The sequence below is a fragment of the Chrysochloris asiatica genome, unplaced genomic scaffold (assembly GCF_000296735.1).
Source record: "Chrysochloris asiatica unplaced genomic scaffold, ChrAsi1.0 scaffold00110, whole genome shotgun sequence".
NCBI classification, from domain to species: domain Eukaryota; kingdom Metazoa; phylum Chordata; class Mammalia; order Afrosoricida; family Chrysochloridae; genus Chrysochloris; species Chrysochloris asiatica.
In genome coordinates, this window is record NW_006408628.1 from 9,205,794 (window position 1) to 9,224,855 (window position 19,062).

A 19,062-nucleotide genomic window follows, 5' to 3' on the forward strand; every position below is an offset into this window, starting at 1 on the left:
GACCCAGGGACTGAGAAAGAACATAGAGACCATTTCAAGGGGCCAGATGTGGGTTCTGGACCTCTGGTCTGGCTCTAACTTTCTAAACAACCCTCACCAATAGATGAGTCTTGGTTGTCCCCCAGATCCTTACATTGGGAAACCCTGCACTTCTTGTCCTGGTCTCAGGTCCCATGAGGTGGACAGGCAGAACCTGAGGGGTTATCTTCCCAGAGGGACAGTAGCGCCTTCGCTCCTTTAAGAGCGCTTCAAGGCCAGCTCCATCATGTGGTTTTGCAAAGGGCCCCCACTCCCAAGGACTCAGCTCCCTACCTTGAGATACTGGGGGCAGGAGTTGAACTGCAGGTAGAAAAGGTGCTGCTTCCAGGAGTTACCCTTGGGGTAAGTGCAGATAAGGAAGATCTGGTGGGCTCCAGGGGCCACTAGACCTGAGCTGGGTCGCAGGATGACATCTGGGCTGCTTTTGGGGACCAGACTGAAGGTCAGTAACATGGGGCCTTTGTTGAGGAGGAGCAGACTGCGGTAGGAGGGCTCCCCGGGAGGTACGGCAGGAAACAGCTGGGGGTTGGAGTAAAGAACAGAAGAAGCCATGTTCACATCCCCACGTCTCCCCAGAAATGTGTGTGGACCTGGACAACAATACCCCAGGAGTGAGGAAATCTGGTACCAGGGAATGCTTCTGTTCTCCCGAGACCCTCAAACAGCAAGGGCAAATGACCACAGAAGTAGGCCCTTGGTAACTCAGGCCTTCAAGACCCTTCCTTAAGGTTGTAGTAGCAATTTTTTTCCTTTTAGTGTATATTCTAATCATTTTCTGGAGGACCCATTTCAGAGTTCCTGGTATAGAAGCTCTGGGGTAAGCAAGCCCTTCTAGATGATTCTGATGCAGTTAGCTGAGGGGAGCCCCGCTTTGAGAAGGGAAATCCACATTAAGGATAGACCAGCACTTGACTAGTGCTGAATAGGCTATAAAGCACAAAGGCCCACTCCCTGACCCCAGTTCCCATCCAGCTATAGCATCCTCCTGGCTGTGTGGGTCAGCCCAGGAGCCACTGAAGAGGGTAAAGGAGCTGGCCAGAAGACCCTGGAGGACCTTGATGTCAGGGGCTGTAAATCCTTGGAGTGTGGTGGTTGGGAATGCAGGGCAGAAGTGTGGCTGGTGGGGGGAGCAGAGCGTTTCACCCTCCAGCGATTTTCCAACACTGTGATGAAAAAACTGGTGTGGGGCTGAAGGGAGCTGGGAGGAGGCATGGAAGGTGAAGTCAAAGTTGGCAGTCAGTTGGCTTAGGTTGGAACTCTGGTCTGTGCTTTTAAGTCCTAAGCAATCCTTCTATTGGGTCAGGTAGGGCCTCCAGAGAGACCATTGGGATAGGCATTGGAATTATGACTCCTTCATAAGGAGCCCTGGTGGCACTGTATGTTAAGCACTGGGGTGCTAACTACAAGGTAAGAGGTTTAAACCTCCATGAGAGAAAGATGAGGCTGTTTGCTCCCATAAAGATTTACAGTCTCCAAAGCCCTATATAGGGTTGCTCTGAGTCAGAATTGACTTGATGGCAGTGGATTTGGTTTGGGGTATTGAAGGAGGGAACTAAGCTAAGAGCTGAGAACTCTCAGGGGTGTGGTTCACTGTGTGAGTGTTGTCTCCCTGGGGCCTAGTCCAGGGCCTGGGGTCCCAGGCACTCAGTGAACGACGCAGTCCAATGAAGGTGGTGGAGTTTTCAGCGTAAGCTCAAGAAGACCAGATGAGTTTCAGATGGAGCAGGGAGGAGCCAGCTATCCAGCCTCTGGACTGCTGGACCATTCATGTCCTCTTCCAGCCCCTGAACCTGTCCCAGGAAAGAGCCCTTGGCTGGCTCAGAGCCCAGGGACTAGCTAGGGAGGCTGGGCTGGCCAGGGAGTGGGTGGGAATGTGTTTCTGAGACCAGTGGGAAGAGGGGAGGAATCTGCGGGCCAAGGTGGAAGTGGGGCTCCTGGCTACCAGGGGGGTCATGCTCACCTTGGGGGCATCCAGGGAGTATTGGGGGATGTGATGCTCGGAGTCAGCATAATAGCTGTGGCCTTGAGCCCGCAGTGTCAGGCACCAGGATGGGCACACTGTGCAGTCCACCTCTATGTTACTGTAGTTCCGTAGGACCTGGGGGTCAGAGCCCAGGAGACAGCTCAGAGTCCTGGAGGTGGCCCTGGGGGCACCCATCCTGCCCCCATTCTGCAGGAGTATCCACTGGGCACAGTTGGAGAACTTTCCCCAGGAAGAAAGCCTGCAGGATGACCCTAACACGGCCCTCACGCGTGTTCCAGGCCCTGCTCTGGGACTTCAGCAAACTCTCTTGAAAGCTCACAACAGTCCTGGGGGAGGGTGGGGCTGGGCCAGAAGGGCAGACGTGAAGGCAGCATTCATTCATGAGGAATGTGTCTTGAGAAGTGCTGTCCAACAGAAATGTAATGCGGGCCATGATGCCAGACGCCAACATCATTGTAAACCTGCCAGTAGCCACAGGAAAACACGTGAGCTTAATTTCAATAATGTTTATATTTAACCCAATGGATCAAAATATGATGTTCACATGTGATCATTATGTAAAAATTAGGTAGGCGTGACATGATGCATTCTTCTTTTCGTACTAGGCCTGCGAAGTCCGAAATCTGGTGTGTACTTTTCACTTACAGCACTTCTCAATTGGGATCAGTTGCTTTTCACATGTGGCTGCTGTCTACTGTCTGGGACTGCACAGGTATAGAGTCTGTAACCTAAGAAAAGCCCAGTTGTCCCTAAACCTTATTCCTGCACATCTCCAGCTGCTAAGATGCTAGAATGGAGCCAACAGAAGGAAGTTATGCAACCCCCTTCAAAATTTCAAATATGACCCCAGTTGTATAGATGGAAAGACTAGGGCTCAGAGACATTGAACAGCTTGGCCAGGGTCATGTTGTTGCTGTTGTTAAGTGCTGTCGAGTTGGTTCTGACTCATAGTGACCCTGAACAGGGTTTCCAAGGAGTGGCTAAGAAGTTCAAACCAACCTTGTGTCCAGTGTTTATCCTACAGCGCCACATCAGGGCTCTGTTGTTGCTGTTGTTAAGTGTCGTTGAGTCTGTTCTGACTCATAGAGACTCAGTATAGGGTTTCTGAGGAGTGGCTGGTAAGCTTGAACCACCGACTTTGTGGTTCAAACTGACTTTGCAGTCCAGTGCATTAACCCACAGTGCCACCCCAGGGCTCCTTGTAAGGATTACAGTCTAGGAAACCCTATCAGGCAGTTCTGCATTGTCTTCTAATCATACCTGGAGATGAGGCAGAAGAGAAGCAGACACACACAGCCCAGACTAAGAGACCATGCCGGGCTGGAGGAACCCCTCGCCAACACTACCCCCAGGTTCTACTCCTGCCCACTGCAGTCATAACTCCTTTGGAGGGACCACTTTTCCCACTTCAGAGTCTGGAGGATACACCAGCTGGGAGCCTTAGGGAGTCACTCCCTTGTGTGCTAAATCTGACCGGATCTGAGTTCTCCCTTTAGAGAGGGTGGAGAATGAAACATAGTCAGATGGGCCCAGAAATCTGGCTGAGGAAGGCCGGGAGTCTGGAAGAAGGCAAGGGGATGGAGAAAAACCTGACATAGTGCAGCTAAGTCCTCACAGTGCCCCCTCTTCCTCCCCATCCTAATCTGGCATTCAGGGGCTGGGGGCAGACAAACCCACTCCCCTCTCCACAGAAATACCTTATAGACAGCAAAGGCTTCCAGCTCCACTGAGTACAGGCAGTTGGGGTGTGGTGGCTGGAAGTGCAGGCGTAGGGCAGTGGACTTGAGCGGGGGCACATCGCAGGTGACTGGGCTCACCCAGAAGGGACAGTCAGGCCTACGTGTCCAGATCACGGTGATCTTGCCCTTAGTGTGGTTTACCAGGTACAGGGGCACGGGGCTGGGGGTCTTAGGCTTGGGACAGGCACCAAAGTCCACCTCCAAGGGCTCTATGCTGACAGGTGGGGGGAACACGGTCATGTCTCTGGTGCCGTCACAGAAGTACTCAGTCATGGGAGGAATGGCAGGGTACTGTTGGGGTGGCTTGTTCTCCAGGTCCTGTGTGGGAAGATGGGTGGGCTGGGGTCCACTGTTCCTCACTGCCCCTCTTCCACACAGGTCCCCCAACCCCCACCCAATTCCCAATGGTGTCTGCAGGGCTGTGGGGCAAGCCTTACCCTATCTATGCTAGAGAAAGGGGCCAGGACCTGAGGAGGGGATAGAATCTGCCTCCGGGGGGCTCAGAAGGGTCTGCCCATACCTCGTTGGGGATCATGAGAGCCCCATTCTTATCCTGCTCCAACTTATTGTCCTTCAGCATGCTGCCCAGGATGTCGGGAGGATAGAGCGTCAGGCCCCGTGCCAGGTGTGTGCGGTACCAAGTGAGGTGCTGGGGCCTTAGGCTGACTGGCTTATCATTGTCCGAATGACAGGTCCCGAGCAGGTCCAGGAAAACTGGATCCTGCGATGGTGTGAGAAACAGGGCATGGGAGGAGGAAGCAGTGGTGGTGGTGGTTACACGCTGTGGAGTCGGTTCCAACTCATAGCGACCCTGTACAGGGCTTCCAAGGCTGTAAATTTTTATGGGAGCAGAACGCCTCATCTTTTTCCCATGGAACATAGCTGGTAGCTTCGAACTGCTGACCTTGCAGTTGGTAGCCCGATTCATAACCACTATGTTACCAGAGCTCCTTGGAGGTACTGACATAGAACTGAGGACAGAAGAGGGGCAGAGGCAGCAGGGCTGTCGGCTGAGTGAGCATCTCAACAGCGGCCGGATCAAGGAGCCAGGGGAAGGTCAGGACCTAGACCAGCAGCAGTCCTCTGGGGCACGCACGGGGCCGCAGCACACTCTTCACCTCTGCTCTTGGTCATTCTATTGCCCACCCTATTGTCATCCAAGAGACCTTTGAAAGCAGGGATAATGTCTTCAAGTTTTCCCTGCTCTGTGTCCTTTCCTGCTACCCCAAGGCCTGCCCGCCATATTGCGCCCTCACAAACATTGGGGAAAGCCCCTTCCTCCGGGAAGACCGATGTAGCCCAGAGTCTGGGCACACTGCTCAGGGCAAAGGCTTTCCCATTTGTTCCCTGGGCTGGACCCGTCAGGGCAGTTTGTACAGCCTTACCCAGGGGCCTGGGTTGGGAGCCTAGTGTCAAGGCCATCTGATAGATACATGTTGCATGAAGTAAGGCCTAGACCTCCCTCTCCCCTGCCAAACAGCAGCAGCAGAAACACCCCTGACTGGGCAGCAGTCAAGAGAAGGTTAATACCCCCATCTTCTCAGAGCATGTCCCTGGACAAGGAAATGCCCCAGGCAGCCTGCCCCAGAAGCCTACAATACAGGAGTGTGGACTTTCACACTGGCCTCGTATTGCCACTTACAGAAGCCTGAATCAGCTCTGTCTCAGGGGGCCCCCCTCCCTCCACCCTTCCCTCCCATTCACCTGGTGGTGGATGAGACAGGCCACTCTCCGGAAGTAGATGATGGGGTTAGTGGGCTGAAAGGCACAGTACAGGGTCATGCGGGCCTTGCCCCTCAGCGTCCCAAAGGCAGGCCTGATGCTGAAGACACTCTCCTGGCAGTCGATAGCAAACTGAAAGTAGGCTGTGCAGTCTGCCTTGTTCTCAATCCATAAGGGCTTCTCAGCACGTGCCCCCAGGGTAATCAAGCTGAAGTTGATGCAGTTGTGTTGTAGGGACACAGCTGGACCTAGCATGGGAGACAGGGCCCTGTGGGCGGGTCTACCATCTGGGTAGAGCTGAGGGTCCAACTCCCCAATGATGTCTCCCTTTTGGAGATGGAGAAGCAGTCTGGGAAGTCCAGAGGTCAACCAGGAGCACCCAGGGTGAGGGCAGCATCAGAATCTCAGGTATCCAGTGATTCTTCATTGAGCCCACCAGGGGGCAGCAGATACTCAGACTGTGGAGCAACAAGGCAACTGGCTCTCAAAAGCCCACAAAGAAACGAAATAGCAGCAGGCCAGGAGATTCAAAATGCTAAGGGTAGGCTACTTCTTTCCCCAGGGAGTGCAACATTTAGGGGTGCCAGTACCTCTACAGTAACCAACAACTTTGAGCAGGGTTTGTGAGGCACAGCCGGAGGGCATGATTGAGATGTAGTCCATAGTTCTGACGTCCAAGGTCTCGGGGTGGAAAAACACAGACACATACTTCTTCTCTCCAGGGGGCACGATGCCATGGGCTGTGTGGCATGAGAAAGCCTGGTCTTTGACCAACATGTCTGAGGCCACTTCAATCCGGAAGGGGGCACTCACCTATAGGGCCAGGTGGAGCAGGGAAGAGTCTAGGTGTAGGTAGAGCAGTCTGTGAAGCTTACCAAGGAGCTCATATAAGGGGTGTTGTCTGACCTGTGCCCCCTCAGGCTGGGAGTATGTGATAATACTACCTCTACCAAGTCATGTGCCCTGCACTGGAACCAAAAAAACAAACCCATTGCTCATGATGCTGTTAAGTGCCATTGAGTTGGTTCTGACTCATTGTATCCCTGTATAGAGTTTCCAAGGAGCAGCTGGTGAGTTTGAATCTCCAACCCTGAGGTTCAAACTGACCTCGAGGTCCAGTTCTTTATTCTACAGTGCCACACCAGGACTCTTATTTTTGTTGTTGTTATGTGCTGTGGAGTCGGTTCCGACTCATAGCGACCCTGTACAGGGTTTCTGAGGCTGTAAATCTTTACAGGAGCAGAAAGCTTCATCTTTCTCCCACGGAACTATGTTGTCGTTGGTAAGTGCTGTCAAGTCGATTCCAACCCAAAGCGATCTTGTATAGGGCTTCCAAGGAGTAGCTGGTGAGCTTGAACCACCGACCTTGAAGTTCAAATGACTTTGCAGTCTGATGCATTAACCCACAGTGCCACACCAGGACTCCTTGGATGGAGTCAATTCCAACTAGTGTGGACCCCATGTAAAACAGAACCAAGCTCCGTATGGTTTTCTTTATGGAAGCAGATTGCCAGGACTTTCTTCTTTGGTACCACTGAGTGGGTTCAAACCTCCAATCATTATGTTAGTAGCTCAGCGCAAACCATTTGAACCTAATAAACCCCTTTCTTCTTATCACAAAGACCTCATAAAGGCTAGTGGAAGTCCTTTGGGGGTGTTCTCAGGGTTCTCTATGGCTCACGGGATATCCCAGCTGACAGAAGAGTGGTGTTCATAGACACAGACTAGGTGAGGCCTAGGGCTGAAGGTGAGGAGTGGGAGGGGTACTCCATAAAGGGAGCTTTAGGAGCACCCAAAAGCCGGACCGTGAATAAGGAAGACCGTAGAAGAATTGATGCTTTTGAGTTATGGTGTTGGAGGAGAATATTGAAAGTGCCATGGGCTGTCAAAAGAACCAATAGATCTGTGTTGGAAGAATTGCAGCCAGAGTGCTCCTTGGAGGCCAAAATGGTCAAACTTCGTCTCTCATACTTCGGACATATTGTCAGGAGGGATCAGTCGCTGGAGAAGGATATCATGTTTAGTAAGGTGGAGGGTCCTCTGGTAGCATAGTGGTTATGAATCGGGCTGCGAACCACAAGGTCAACAGTTTGAAACTACCAGCTGCTCCGCGGGACAAAGATGAGGCTTTCTGCTCCCGTAAAGATTTACAGCCTCGGAAACCCTGTTCAGGGTCACTATGGGTCGGAACCGACTCGACAGCACTTAACAACAACAACAAGGTGGAGGGTCAGAGAAAAAGAGGAAGATCCCCACTGAGATGGATTGGCAAAGTGGCAGCATCAATGGGCTAAAGCATGGCAACAATAGTGAGGTTGGCCCAGGATCAGGCAGTGTTTCGTTCTGCTGTGCATAAGGTAGCTATGAGTCGGTACTGACTCGATGGCACCTAGCAACAACAATACCAACAGTAGCACCCAGTCCTGTAGTCCCCAGGTTCCGGGTCCCACCCTCTCCCTGGGGAACATACCACTGATGGGTTATACAGCTTGATCTGCCTCTGGGCGGTGCAGCCCACAGGGACAAAGCCAAAGTGTAACACCTTCTGGCAGCCCTCAGTGTCCTGGTCCTCTGGCCGCTTCTGTTTGATGCTCACCAGCAGCTGGGCGCACTTGGCTGGGGCAGAGATAGGGGCTCTTGAGGAAACTTGCCAGGACCTTTGTGACCCCAGCTGAGCAGCCCCTCCAAGAAAGCACATGTCCCCAGGGAAAACCCTGCTTGCAACCTCAAGGAAGGGCTGGAGGAAAGCAAGAGGCTGGGCGAGGTCCTGTTGGGGCCAAGGCAGAAGGAAAGGGCCCACTGAAGCTTTGAGATACAGGGAGGCATAATAGGACAGGGGATTGGTAAGGGTAGGTCTCACCCACAGCCTGCAGCTGGATGCTGGTCTTCTGCTTGCTGCTGTCCCCGAACCAGCACATGGCCTGTACCTCATAGATGACAGCCATCACAGGCTGGAAGGTCACCTTGACCTGGCAGGTCTGGCCTGACTCCAGCAGTCCCGTGGTGGGCAGCATTTGGAATGGGCTGGAAAACTCCCAGGTGAAGAAGGTGGGCAGGTCCCTGAGAGGGAGAAGTGGGGGACAGATCAGTACCCCAAGGTTCATCCGGATACTGCTGCTGCTTTAGAAAGCAGACACACTAGGAAGCCCTCCTTCAATGTCCCCCCTCCGGGATATGCCAGTCTCTCTTGCTCCCTGGCACCCTCTTCACTGAAAAATTGAGTGAGCCTCAGCCTCTGCCCTCACCCCACATTATCCAGGCAGAACGAGGCCTCGACCGTGTCTCCCACAGCACACGTGGGTAGCTTCAGGGACGGTGGGCAGGTCAGCTTGTGACAAGGCAGCATGGCCCTCAGGTCCACACAGAACATCCCCTCTGCTTTCTCAAACCACAGCTGGTCCTTGTATTCCTTCTACAGCATCAGGAACAGGGAAGGGGACGGGGCAGGTACTGATCAGGGAACACGCATCCAACTACCTCCAACACACAGTGATTGAGGGCTGGGCTGGGAGGTACCCACTCTCTTGGTCTCCAACATTGTCTTGGTCTCAGATATGGAGAGATCTCCTTTGTGCATAACAAATTATTGGTGGAGGGGACTTTTGGGAACAGGAAGAGGCCAAGGCATCTTGGCTTGTTGTAAACAATTCATCTATTGGCCAAGGCTTTCTGGTGGTCAATATAGTACCACAGTCTTTACCCTCCTGTGTCCAAGGCTTCCCAAGCTGGTGCCTTGCCATGCTGGCAGAACGAGGGGGTGGTGGAGGGAGGCATTGCTTAGAAAGCCCACCGCTCTGCTCAACCTCTTGTTCTGAGGTTGTAGCTCTCACCTTCTTCCCACCCTTCTTGCTGTGGTGGCCTTACCTCCTCCAGAGGCCGGAAGAAGATGGGAAGAGTGAGGGTAATGCCCGGGCTCAGTAAGATGGGCTGAGGGATAACCGTGAAGAAGAACTTTGTCTTGGGAGGCCTGCAGGAGACAGCCAGAACTGACGCTTCTCAGAAGATTAAGAGAGATCTTAGAGAGCTGACAGGACATGAGTCATTCCCAGGATGGACGAGACCCTGGCAATGAGTCCATGGGGTGGGGGTGGGGGCACCACGAGGGTCTGTTATAGGGAACTTTTCTCCCTTCTCCCTCCTTGTGATGTTGGATGACTTCAAGTCAATTCCAACTCACAGTTGATCCCACATGTCAGAGGAGAATTGCTCGGTAGGGTTTTGTTGGCTGTAATCTTTAAGGAACCAGATTGCCAAGTCTTTCTCCTCAAGAGCCACAGGGTGGATTTGAACCAACAACTTTTGGTTAGCAGTTGAGTGTTTTAACAATTGCACCAGTAGGCTCATTGGAGACCCTGGCTTTCTCTCAAACCTCACTCCAGGATGTCAGAGAAATGGATGAAAGGGTCTAGGGCAAAGCAGCATTTTGGTCCTCTGCTCAGCATGGTGCTCAGTGGGGGGAGGGATGGGGAAGGACTGCCTTGATTCAGCAGAATCCCTGAGCACTTAGTTGGGGGCAACCAGGACTGAGAATAGAGGTGCTGGGAGGCGTCCCAGGCTGGGGCAAATCTTGAGATGCTTCAGACTTTTAAAGGATGTTAACAATAGGAGGATATTTTCAATAGCTCTGTACCAATAAATATCAATGTTTCAATGAAATAATCATATTCCTAGGAAAATGTAACTGACCAATATTGACTCAAGAATTATACAAGTTTAGTACTGGTACAACGAAAGACACAGAGATCAATTTAATAGAATTCAGAACCTAGAAGTAAATTCATCTACCTACAGTCAATTGATCAAAATGCATGAAATGGGGAAGAGACAGTCTCTTCAACAAATGGTGTGGCAAAACTGGCCATTTGCAGAAAAATGAAGCAAGACCCATGTGGTTGTTGTTAGTGCCGTTGAATTGGTTCTGACTCATAGTGAACCTGTATAGGGTTTCCAAGGAGCAGCTGGTGAGTTTGAACCATTGACCTTGTGGTTCGCAGTTCAGTACTGATCCTGCAGTACAATATATAACACAATATACAAAAATGAACTCAACAGGGATTAAAGACTTAAATACAAAACCTAAAACTATATAGATCACCAATGAAAAAATCAGGACAGACTTAGGAGCTCTGATACATGGCATAAATACACTATCCAACATAAGTAACAACACACAACAGCAGAAGATAAAGTAGGTGACTGGGGGTTCCGAAAAACTGGCACTTATGTGCATCCAAGGATTCCACTAAAAGAGTAAACAGAGAATCCACAGATTGGTATGAAAAAAATGTTCGGCAACAACATATCAGACCAAGGACTACTCTCTAAAATTTATAGAACATTTCAATGTCTCAACAAGAAGACAAATAATCCAATTTGGAAAAGGACAGAGAACATGAACAGACACTTCACCAAAGAAGACACTCAGTCTACCAACACACACATGAAGAGATGCTCACGATCATTAGCCATTTGTTGTTATTGTTGTGAAAATAAAATAACAATGAAATATCATCTTGTTGTTGTTATTGTTAAATGCTGTCAAGTTGGTTCCACTCAGTGACCTATACAGGGCTTCTGAGGAGCAGCTGGTGGATTTGAACTATTGAACTTGTGGCTCACAGTCCAGTGCTGATCCTACAATGCCACATCAGTAGTATTAATAGCAAAGTTCCAAAAAACATCAAATACTGGTGAGGGTGTAGAGAGACTGGGATCCTCCTATACTGCTGAAGGGACTGTAAAATGGTGCAACCACTGTGGAAAGTGATGTAGTGCTTCCTCAGAACGTTAAGAGATAAAAATACTGCATGACCCAGCAATCCCTCTACTTGGTATAGATCCTCAAGAAATAAGAGCTATGACACAACTAGATATATGCACACCCATGTTCACTGAGCACAATTCACAATAGCAAACTGACAGAGAAAGCCTAAATGCCCATCAACAGAAGTATGGGTAAAACAAACTTAGGTACACACACACAATGGGATACTATACAACGTCAAGAATAACAATGACTCTGCAAAACACTTCATAACATGAATGAACCTGGAGGACGTTATGCGGAGTGAAGTCAGTCAATTACAAAAAGGCAAATATTGCATAAGACCACTGTTGTAAAAAGTTAAGGAAACGTTTTCTTGCTAAATGCAACACTCTATGATGGTTACAGGGTGGGTGGGGGATGAGGGAAGGGAAAAAAATCAAATGACTAGAGGTAAATACTATAAACTGATGATCCATGGAGGGGATTGCTATCCTTGTAATGACACAAAGTGTATCATTTGTTGAAGGTGGGACTGATACTCCATTCTGTAAATCTTCACTCAATTCACAATAAAAAGTTAAAAACAAAAAGAATTATACAAATTTAATGGTTGTTGTTAAGTGTTGTTGAGTTGATTCCAACTCATAGAAACCCCATAGGACAAGGCAGAACTGCCCACAGGGTTTCTAGGCTGTAATCTTTATGAGAGCAGATCGCTCAGCCTTTGCTCTGACAGAGCTGCCAGTGGGTTTGAACCAGCAACCCTTCACTTAGCAGTCAAGTGCTTAACTGTTGCACCATCAGAAATCCTTTAAGTTGGATGGCTGTTCTATCTAAATTCATCAAGAAATTGAATAGATCACTTAAAAAAAACTTCCCACAAAGAAAACACCACGCCAGATGCCTTTATAGCAAGTCCCAAGAGCATTCAAGGAATGATAATCCTGGTCTTAAACTCTTCCCGATAATATAAAATATGAAAATCCTCTCAATGTATTTTATGAAATCATCACAACATTGTTCCCCAAGCCTGGCAGGGGCAGCAGGAGAGGAAAGGCAAATTGCAAACCAATCTCACTCATAAAGTATTAGCAAAAAGAATTCAGCAACGTATAGAAAGGATACTCAATCATGATCAAATTGGGTTTATTCTAGGAATACTTGGTTAGTTTGACATTGCAAATCAAACTAGCCACTCCTCAGAAACCCTAACTATAAGGGGTTCGTTATGAGTCAGAACCAACTTGACAGCACTTAACAAAAATATTAATAAATAAAATTATCCTCCTCTCTACAGTTAAAAAAAATAAGCTTCAATATATATTTATGAGAAAAATTCTTAGCAAACTCAGAATAGTAAGGAAGCTTCTTATCCTGATAAGTAAAATCTATATTTTAAAAAAACCTACAGGAAAATGACAACAACAATAACAGGAAAATACAACTGAATGGCGAATATGTTAGGATTTTCCCTCTGAGAGCATGGATAAAACAAGATGCACCTGTAAGTAGCTTCTGTTCAGTAGTTTCCTACTCAAAGCAAGTAAGTGCAGTTAGGAAAGAAAAAGCATAAAGATTGGAAAAGAAAAAAGAAAAATACAGCTTTTCCTTTATGAAATATAAACGTGTCCTTGGAAAAACAAAGCAATTAATAGATGAATTGTTAGAATTAATAAGAGCATTTACCAAGGTTGCTGGATACAAAATCCATATGAAAAGTAACTAACTTTCTAGTTTCTAACTAGCAACCAACAGAAAATGAAAACAAGTTTAAAAGGCACCATGTACAACAGCATCAAAAATAGAAAATACTTTGGCATAAATCTAACTCTAGATATACAAGATATCTCTGATAAAGTTTGGCACTTTATTGAGAAATTCTCTCTCTATATATATATATATATACACCATGTTCATGAGTTGAGAGATTCAATAGTACAATGATGTTGAGTCTCCCCAAATCGATCTACAGTTTCAACTATATCCCAATCAAACTCTCAAAGTGTGTGTGTATGATAAACAGATTTGAAGATTTATATGAAAGTACAAAAGGAGCCCTGGTAATGTAGTGGTATGAGCCAGGGTGCTAACTGCAAGGTCAACAGTTCAAGTCTATTAGCTGCTCTGCAGGAGAAAGATGAGGTGTTCTGCTCCCATAAAGATTTACAGCCTCAGAAGATCTATATAGGGAAGCTGTGAGTCAGAACTGACTCAGTGGCACAGCACCACCACCATGAAAATACAAATGGCCAAAGATAGACAACACAAAGGCGAACAAAGTTGGAGACCTTACATCAGCAATTAGTACAATATACTATGTTATTGTTGTTAAATGCCCTAGAGTTTGGCTGTGACTTATAGTGACCCTATATAGGGTTTCTGAAGAGCTGCTGGTAGGTTTGAACCACCAACCTTGCAGTTAGAAGTCCAGTGCTTATCCTAAAGAATGACACCAGGACTCCTACAACACACTGTAAATTTTCATAATTAATCCAGAGTGGTAATCAGGGTGGACCAGGGATAAACAAACAGATCAAGGGAACAGAGAGTCCAGTAACGAACCTGTACATATATTGCTACTTGATACAGGGAGCTTCAAAAAGTTCATGGAAACTTTCATTATCTTTCAATTCCATTCTTCCATGAACTTTTCAAAGTCTATGATATAGGAGATTGCCAGGAAAATATGAACTTCCCAATATATGGTATTGGGACCATGAGGCATTTAGTTGAGAAAAAAAATGTCATTGCAGCCCTACTTCAAATCATTCACAAAAGGCAGTTCCATGTACATGCATATATAAGACCTGAATGTGAAGAGCAAAACTACGTTTTTAGAAGATACACTATGAGAGAATATTTTCATGACCTTGAGGTTGTAAAGGACTTCTTAAACAAGATGCACAAAGTACCAACCATAAAATAAAACAATTGATACATTCCATTACTTTGGATTTAAAGATCCCTGGTGGTATGGTGGATTAAACATTTGGACTGCTCATAGAAAGGTCCCCAGTTCAAACCCACCAGCTGCTCTGCAGGAGAAAGATGAGGTTGTCTGCTCCTGTGAAGATGTTCAGAATCGGAAACCCTAAGGCATAGTTTCAATCTGTTCTGGAGTCACTATGAGTTGGAATTGACTCACTAGCACTGGGTTGAGTTGGGTTTTCTTCAAAAGACATGATAAAGAGAGGAAAAAACAAGTGGGGTATTCACAACACAAAGCTACCAAACACCAACAGTGACAAAAGCCAATCTAAGAGAAAACAAGAGGCAAAGACTTGAGCAGGAATTTCATAAACGAAGAAAACAAATGAAAAGACAGTCAACTTCATTAGTAACCAGGAAAAGTCAAATACAAACCACAAATGACCATTATTAGCCAACATTTTAAAGCCTGACCATTGCAATTGTTGACAAGGGTGTGGAAGACCAGGAACTCCCACAACTACTGGTGGAACTGGAAAGTGATACAAGTACTCTGGAAAATAGTTTGGCTTTACCTACAAAGAGTGAGTATATATATATACACATATATATCCTAATCCCAGTAACTATATATATATAACTTGATATATACACTTCAGAGATATTGCCAGGAGGGACCAGTCCTTAGAAAATGATATCATGGTTGGTAAAGTGAAGGTCAGAGTAAAAGAGGGAGACCCCAGTGAGCTGGATTGGCACAGTGACAGCAGTGATGGGCTCAAATGTAGCAACGATTGTGAAGTTGGTACAGCACCAGGCGGTGTTTCATTCTGCTGTATACAAGGTCACAGTGAGTCATTATCAACTCCATGGCACCTAACAACAACAACTAAATATCTATACAATGTTGTTGCTAAGTGCCATCGAGTCGGTACTAACTCATAGCGATCCTATATAGGGTTTCCGAGGAGTGGCTGGTGAGCTTGAACCACCAACCTTGCAGTTCGAAGTGACCTTGCAGTCCAGCTTATTAACCCACAGCACTATACCAGGACTCCATATGTGTGAGTGTGTGTGTGTGTATGTATTTATGTTGTTGTTGTTAAGTGCTTTTGAGTCAATTCCGACTCATAGCGATCTGTATGGGGTTTCTAAGTAGTGGCTGGTGAGTTTGAACTGCCAACCTTGTTGTTCAAACAAACCTTGAGGTTGAGTGCTTATCCTATGGTGCCACACCAGGCCTCCATAAAGTTCATTTTGTTGTTGTTAAGTGCTGTTGAGTTGGTTCTGACCCACAGCGACCCTCTACAGGAATTCTGAGGGGCAGCTGGTGAGCTCAAACTTCCGATCTTGCGGTTCAAATCGACTTTGCAGTCCAGTGCATTAAAGCACATCAGGTTAATAGATAAATTGTTTACAAGTTTAAAGGTTGTTGTTAAATGTTGCTGAGTTGATTCCAACTCATAGCAACCCCAGAGGACAGCGTAGAACTGACCATAGGGTCAGCACCACACTAGGACTCCATTAAGTTAGTAAAAAAGTAAAATTAAACTATATTCTTTAGCGATACACATACAGGTGGTAAATCTATTTAAAGAAAGTAAGAAAATGATGATAATAAAAGTTAGGCTAGTAGATAACTCTAGGAGCAGAGAGGACCTCTAATAGGAAATATGTACGTGTATATAATGGGGACAGTGAGCGTCAAAACACTTCTTGATCTGCTCTTGAATCTGGTCACATGGGCTCCACTTCCTGTAATTCTTCAAACTACACATCCTTCTGATTTTATATGACGTTTTACAAGTGCCTGGTTTGAAAGCTTAAGGGCTCAGGAACCTTATATTGGTACCTATACTTGATCTTCTGAATTTTCAAGGATAGGTTTTTCAAAGCCAGGTTCTTGGTCATCTCCTTCCCCAGCTCCCAGCCCTTCCAGTGAAGCTCCTCCACGACCTCGATACCCCAGATGACTCTCCTCTTCACTTTGTCCTGATTCTTTGGGAAGCATAGCTGAGCTTCCTTGGTCCTGGAACGTTGCTTCAGTTGTTAGGGAGAAAGGAGAGAGAAAAGGACACAGTAATGGAGTAGGATTCAAAGACCTAGAGAACTTGCAAAGACCATCCCCCACCCCATCCTGAGAAGAAGGAACACCACCACACCTCAGCCCAGGAGATGATCTGGAGAGAAGGTGAGGAATCTACGGGCCTTGGAGTACATATTTCCTATTTCAAGGTTACTGGAATGTTTTTCCAACTAAATTTTCTTCCCTAGGCCACCCATTGAGCAAGTCCATCAGACACACAAATGCAGTCTTGGCTGGCCTCTTCTGTTCCTCAGTGCACTCTCAGAAATCTTTCCCCTCAACTGCTGCCTCCTCTTCCTCCCCATCCTACCCCTCCCTTGCAGAGCCTCTACTAGCTGAAGCAATCTTGCCCAGACACTTATCCAGACCATAGGACATTCCACCTTTCCCTCTCCCCTCTCTCAACTGGCTGATAGGAAAGAGGAAGAAGCTAATTTGCCTGTGGCCAAACCCTGTCCCGTGTCCTGTCTTCTGGGACTACTGCAAGCACAGCTCCTTTCTCTAATGAAAGATGGCTTCACAGGTTGACCCATAAGCCCTCTGGAGCTGAGGGAGGAGAATGGAAACCTCCATGGGGTGGTACGGTGGTAGGAGGGCTGAAGCAGATAATTTCCTGTGTTTTACTTTCCATTGCTTTTTTTTACTGTTATATAAGCATTCATTCATTCGTTCATTCAACAAATATTTGTTGACCACATACTATGCACCAGACACTGTTATGTCCTGGATCTACAATGGTGAACAAGACAGACAAATCTATCTCTCTTAGAGCTTACATTCTCAGTTTCCATAGAGCACGAGTAGCCAATATAGTACTCCCTTCCAAGATGTACCCATAGAGGAAAGGTGCCAGACTGATGAAGGGTAATTTACTTGGTGGATAAACCCAGACAACAATTCACTAAGTGAAATATGTCAGCTGCAAAAGGACAAGTACTGTATAATCTCAGTGATATAAAGTAAGCAAATATAGAAAAATCAAATATTATTAATGATTATCAGGTATGGGAGGGAGAGGGAGTTTTGCTTAAGGAGCAGTGAGTTTATATTACTGGTGATGGAAAAATTTGGAAAAGGATATCGATAAAGGCTGCACAACATGAAGAATGCAATCATTGTCACTAAATAGCACATGTGGAAACTGTTGAACTAGTGAAGGTTCTGGTAAGTATATTTTCACCTCAATTAAAAAACAAAACAAAACAAAAAAACTTTGTACATTTGTCAGGGTCCAACCAAGAGAAGTCAATCTGGGTGCTTAAGGTAGGGAATTCAATGCAGGGAATTATTTTCACCACCAGGGGCTAATCAAGTAACCCAGAAAGTCTAGAAGCTGCTACCACATCTAGGTCAGAGAGGTAAAGGAAGAGGTGGGGTTTAGAGCCTAGAGATCTGTCTAGTGGCAACTAGAGCCATGGAGATGTGATCCATTGGGAGACACTGCCAAAATCAGGAAGGAAGAAATACTGTGGTTCCTCTCCTCTTCCCACTTTCCACTTTCCTGTCAGCCCACAGCAGAGCCAGGGAAGGGCAAGGAATAGGTCTGAGGGCAAACAAGCCCAGAATGACACAGATGGAGGGATGAGATACCTTTCAAAATACGATCCTCAGTCTACCAGAGGTCAATATTCCCACCATCCCATCTACTGAGACAGCCAACACCCACATACAACCCCAAACTTTAAGTCCTACCTTGTAGTCAACCTATACACCACACTGTCATATAGAGAGAACCTCAGAACTCTTAAACAAAGGCCTCTGGGGGTCAAGACCAAAAGAACCCTCCGAGGGAAGAGAGAAGTACAGGCTACTTTCTAGGGCTCGACTTCCCCCCATGACTGCCATTCTGGTCCACTTGATGCTCAATCTATGCAAGAGTCAAGCCCTCTCAGATTTCCCCCACCCATGCCCTGCTGCCTGCCCCCTGTCACACACCCTGGACATGTCCTTACACAGGTACTGGTATTGTTGCTGCAGGCACTTAGGGCTGAGTTGCTGCCATTGATGGTGAGGGCAGCCACTGTGCTGGCACTCAGGCATGCTGCAGAGTTCATGGTGCAGTCCCTGCTGTCCTTGAGCTTCAATCAGGCACCTGGAACACAAGTTCAAGTGGAGCATCCTGGTAAAGCCAGGACCAGATCCTGGCCCAAGTTTGGAGCTGGGAAAAGAGTAGGCTGGAGCTAGGAAGGACATGAAAAAGGAGAGATGAGTGGAGTAGACTCACCAGGGCCATCAATATGAAGGAGAGAACCTGCTCCCAGACCTGGCCACAAGTGTGAGGTGACACTATGGGGAATGAGACTAAACACAAGATCCAGGGCTTTGCTTGGGACACAGAAACTCACCACTCAAGAAAGCCATCTGAAAGAGGGACTTGGGGAAAAAGCACCCTAATCATGTCCCTCTAGGTTAATAGCCATAGTTGGCATTCCTCAGTAAGAACCCACTGACTATTACTGAAACATATGCATTCCCTCTATCTGGCTTGTACTCTACCTGTTCCTCTGAGTGTGTCTTGCCTCCTGTGAATGTGAGACAAAAAAGAGGAAAATGGGCTTCCTGATCTTCTGGGTTTCCTCCAGCAGTACACAACCTGTAATCCAGATTCAAAGTAAACATCCACTACAAAAACGAATCAGTCAACCACAGAGTAAATGGGTTTAACCCCAAGGGGCATGGGTGGACTGCAGCAGAAAATTAAATGCAAAATGTCATTTGTGTGCTCTTTTCCAGAAAGGTTTCCATGGTCTTCACCAAATGCTTAAAAGGGTACTTGACCTTTGTTGTTAAGTAAGTA

General features: G+C 47.1%; 1 protein-coding gene across 1 annotated transcript in view; it reads right to left on the bottom strand.

The window, feature by feature from the left end:
• CCDC108 (coiled-coil domain containing 108) overlaps window positions 1–18,498 on the bottom strand; it is a 39,645-nt gene extending 21,147 nt beyond the window's left edge. Inside the window, exons 1-13 of the mRNA XM_006867868.1 lie at window positions 18,490–18,498; window positions 18,218–18,343; window positions 16,032–16,219; window positions 9,349–9,451; window positions 8,730–8,896; window positions 8,345–8,544; window positions 7,955–8,100; window positions 6,075–6,297; window positions 5,467–5,732; window positions 4,283–4,483; window positions 3,721–4,080; window positions 2,000–2,137; window positions 313–558 (exon numbers count right to left, since the gene is read on the bottom strand). Of these exons, the coding sequence (XP_006867930.1) occupies window positions 313–558; window positions 2,000–2,137; window positions 3,721–4,080; window positions 4,283–4,483; window positions 5,467–5,732; window positions 6,075–6,297; window positions 7,955–8,100; window positions 8,345–8,544; window positions 8,730–8,896; window positions 9,349–9,451; window positions 16,032–16,219; window positions 18,218–18,343; window positions 18,490–18,498 (2,373 nt within the window). The remainder of the gene's footprint in view (window positions 1–312; window positions 559–1,999; window positions 2,138–3,720; window positions 4,081–4,282; window positions 4,484–5,466; window positions 5,733–6,074; window positions 6,298–7,954; window positions 8,101–8,344; window positions 8,545–8,729; window positions 8,897–9,348; window positions 9,452–16,031; window positions 16,220–18,217; window positions 18,344–18,489) is intronic.
• Between the last annotated feature and the right edge of the window lie 564 nt (window positions 18,499–19,062).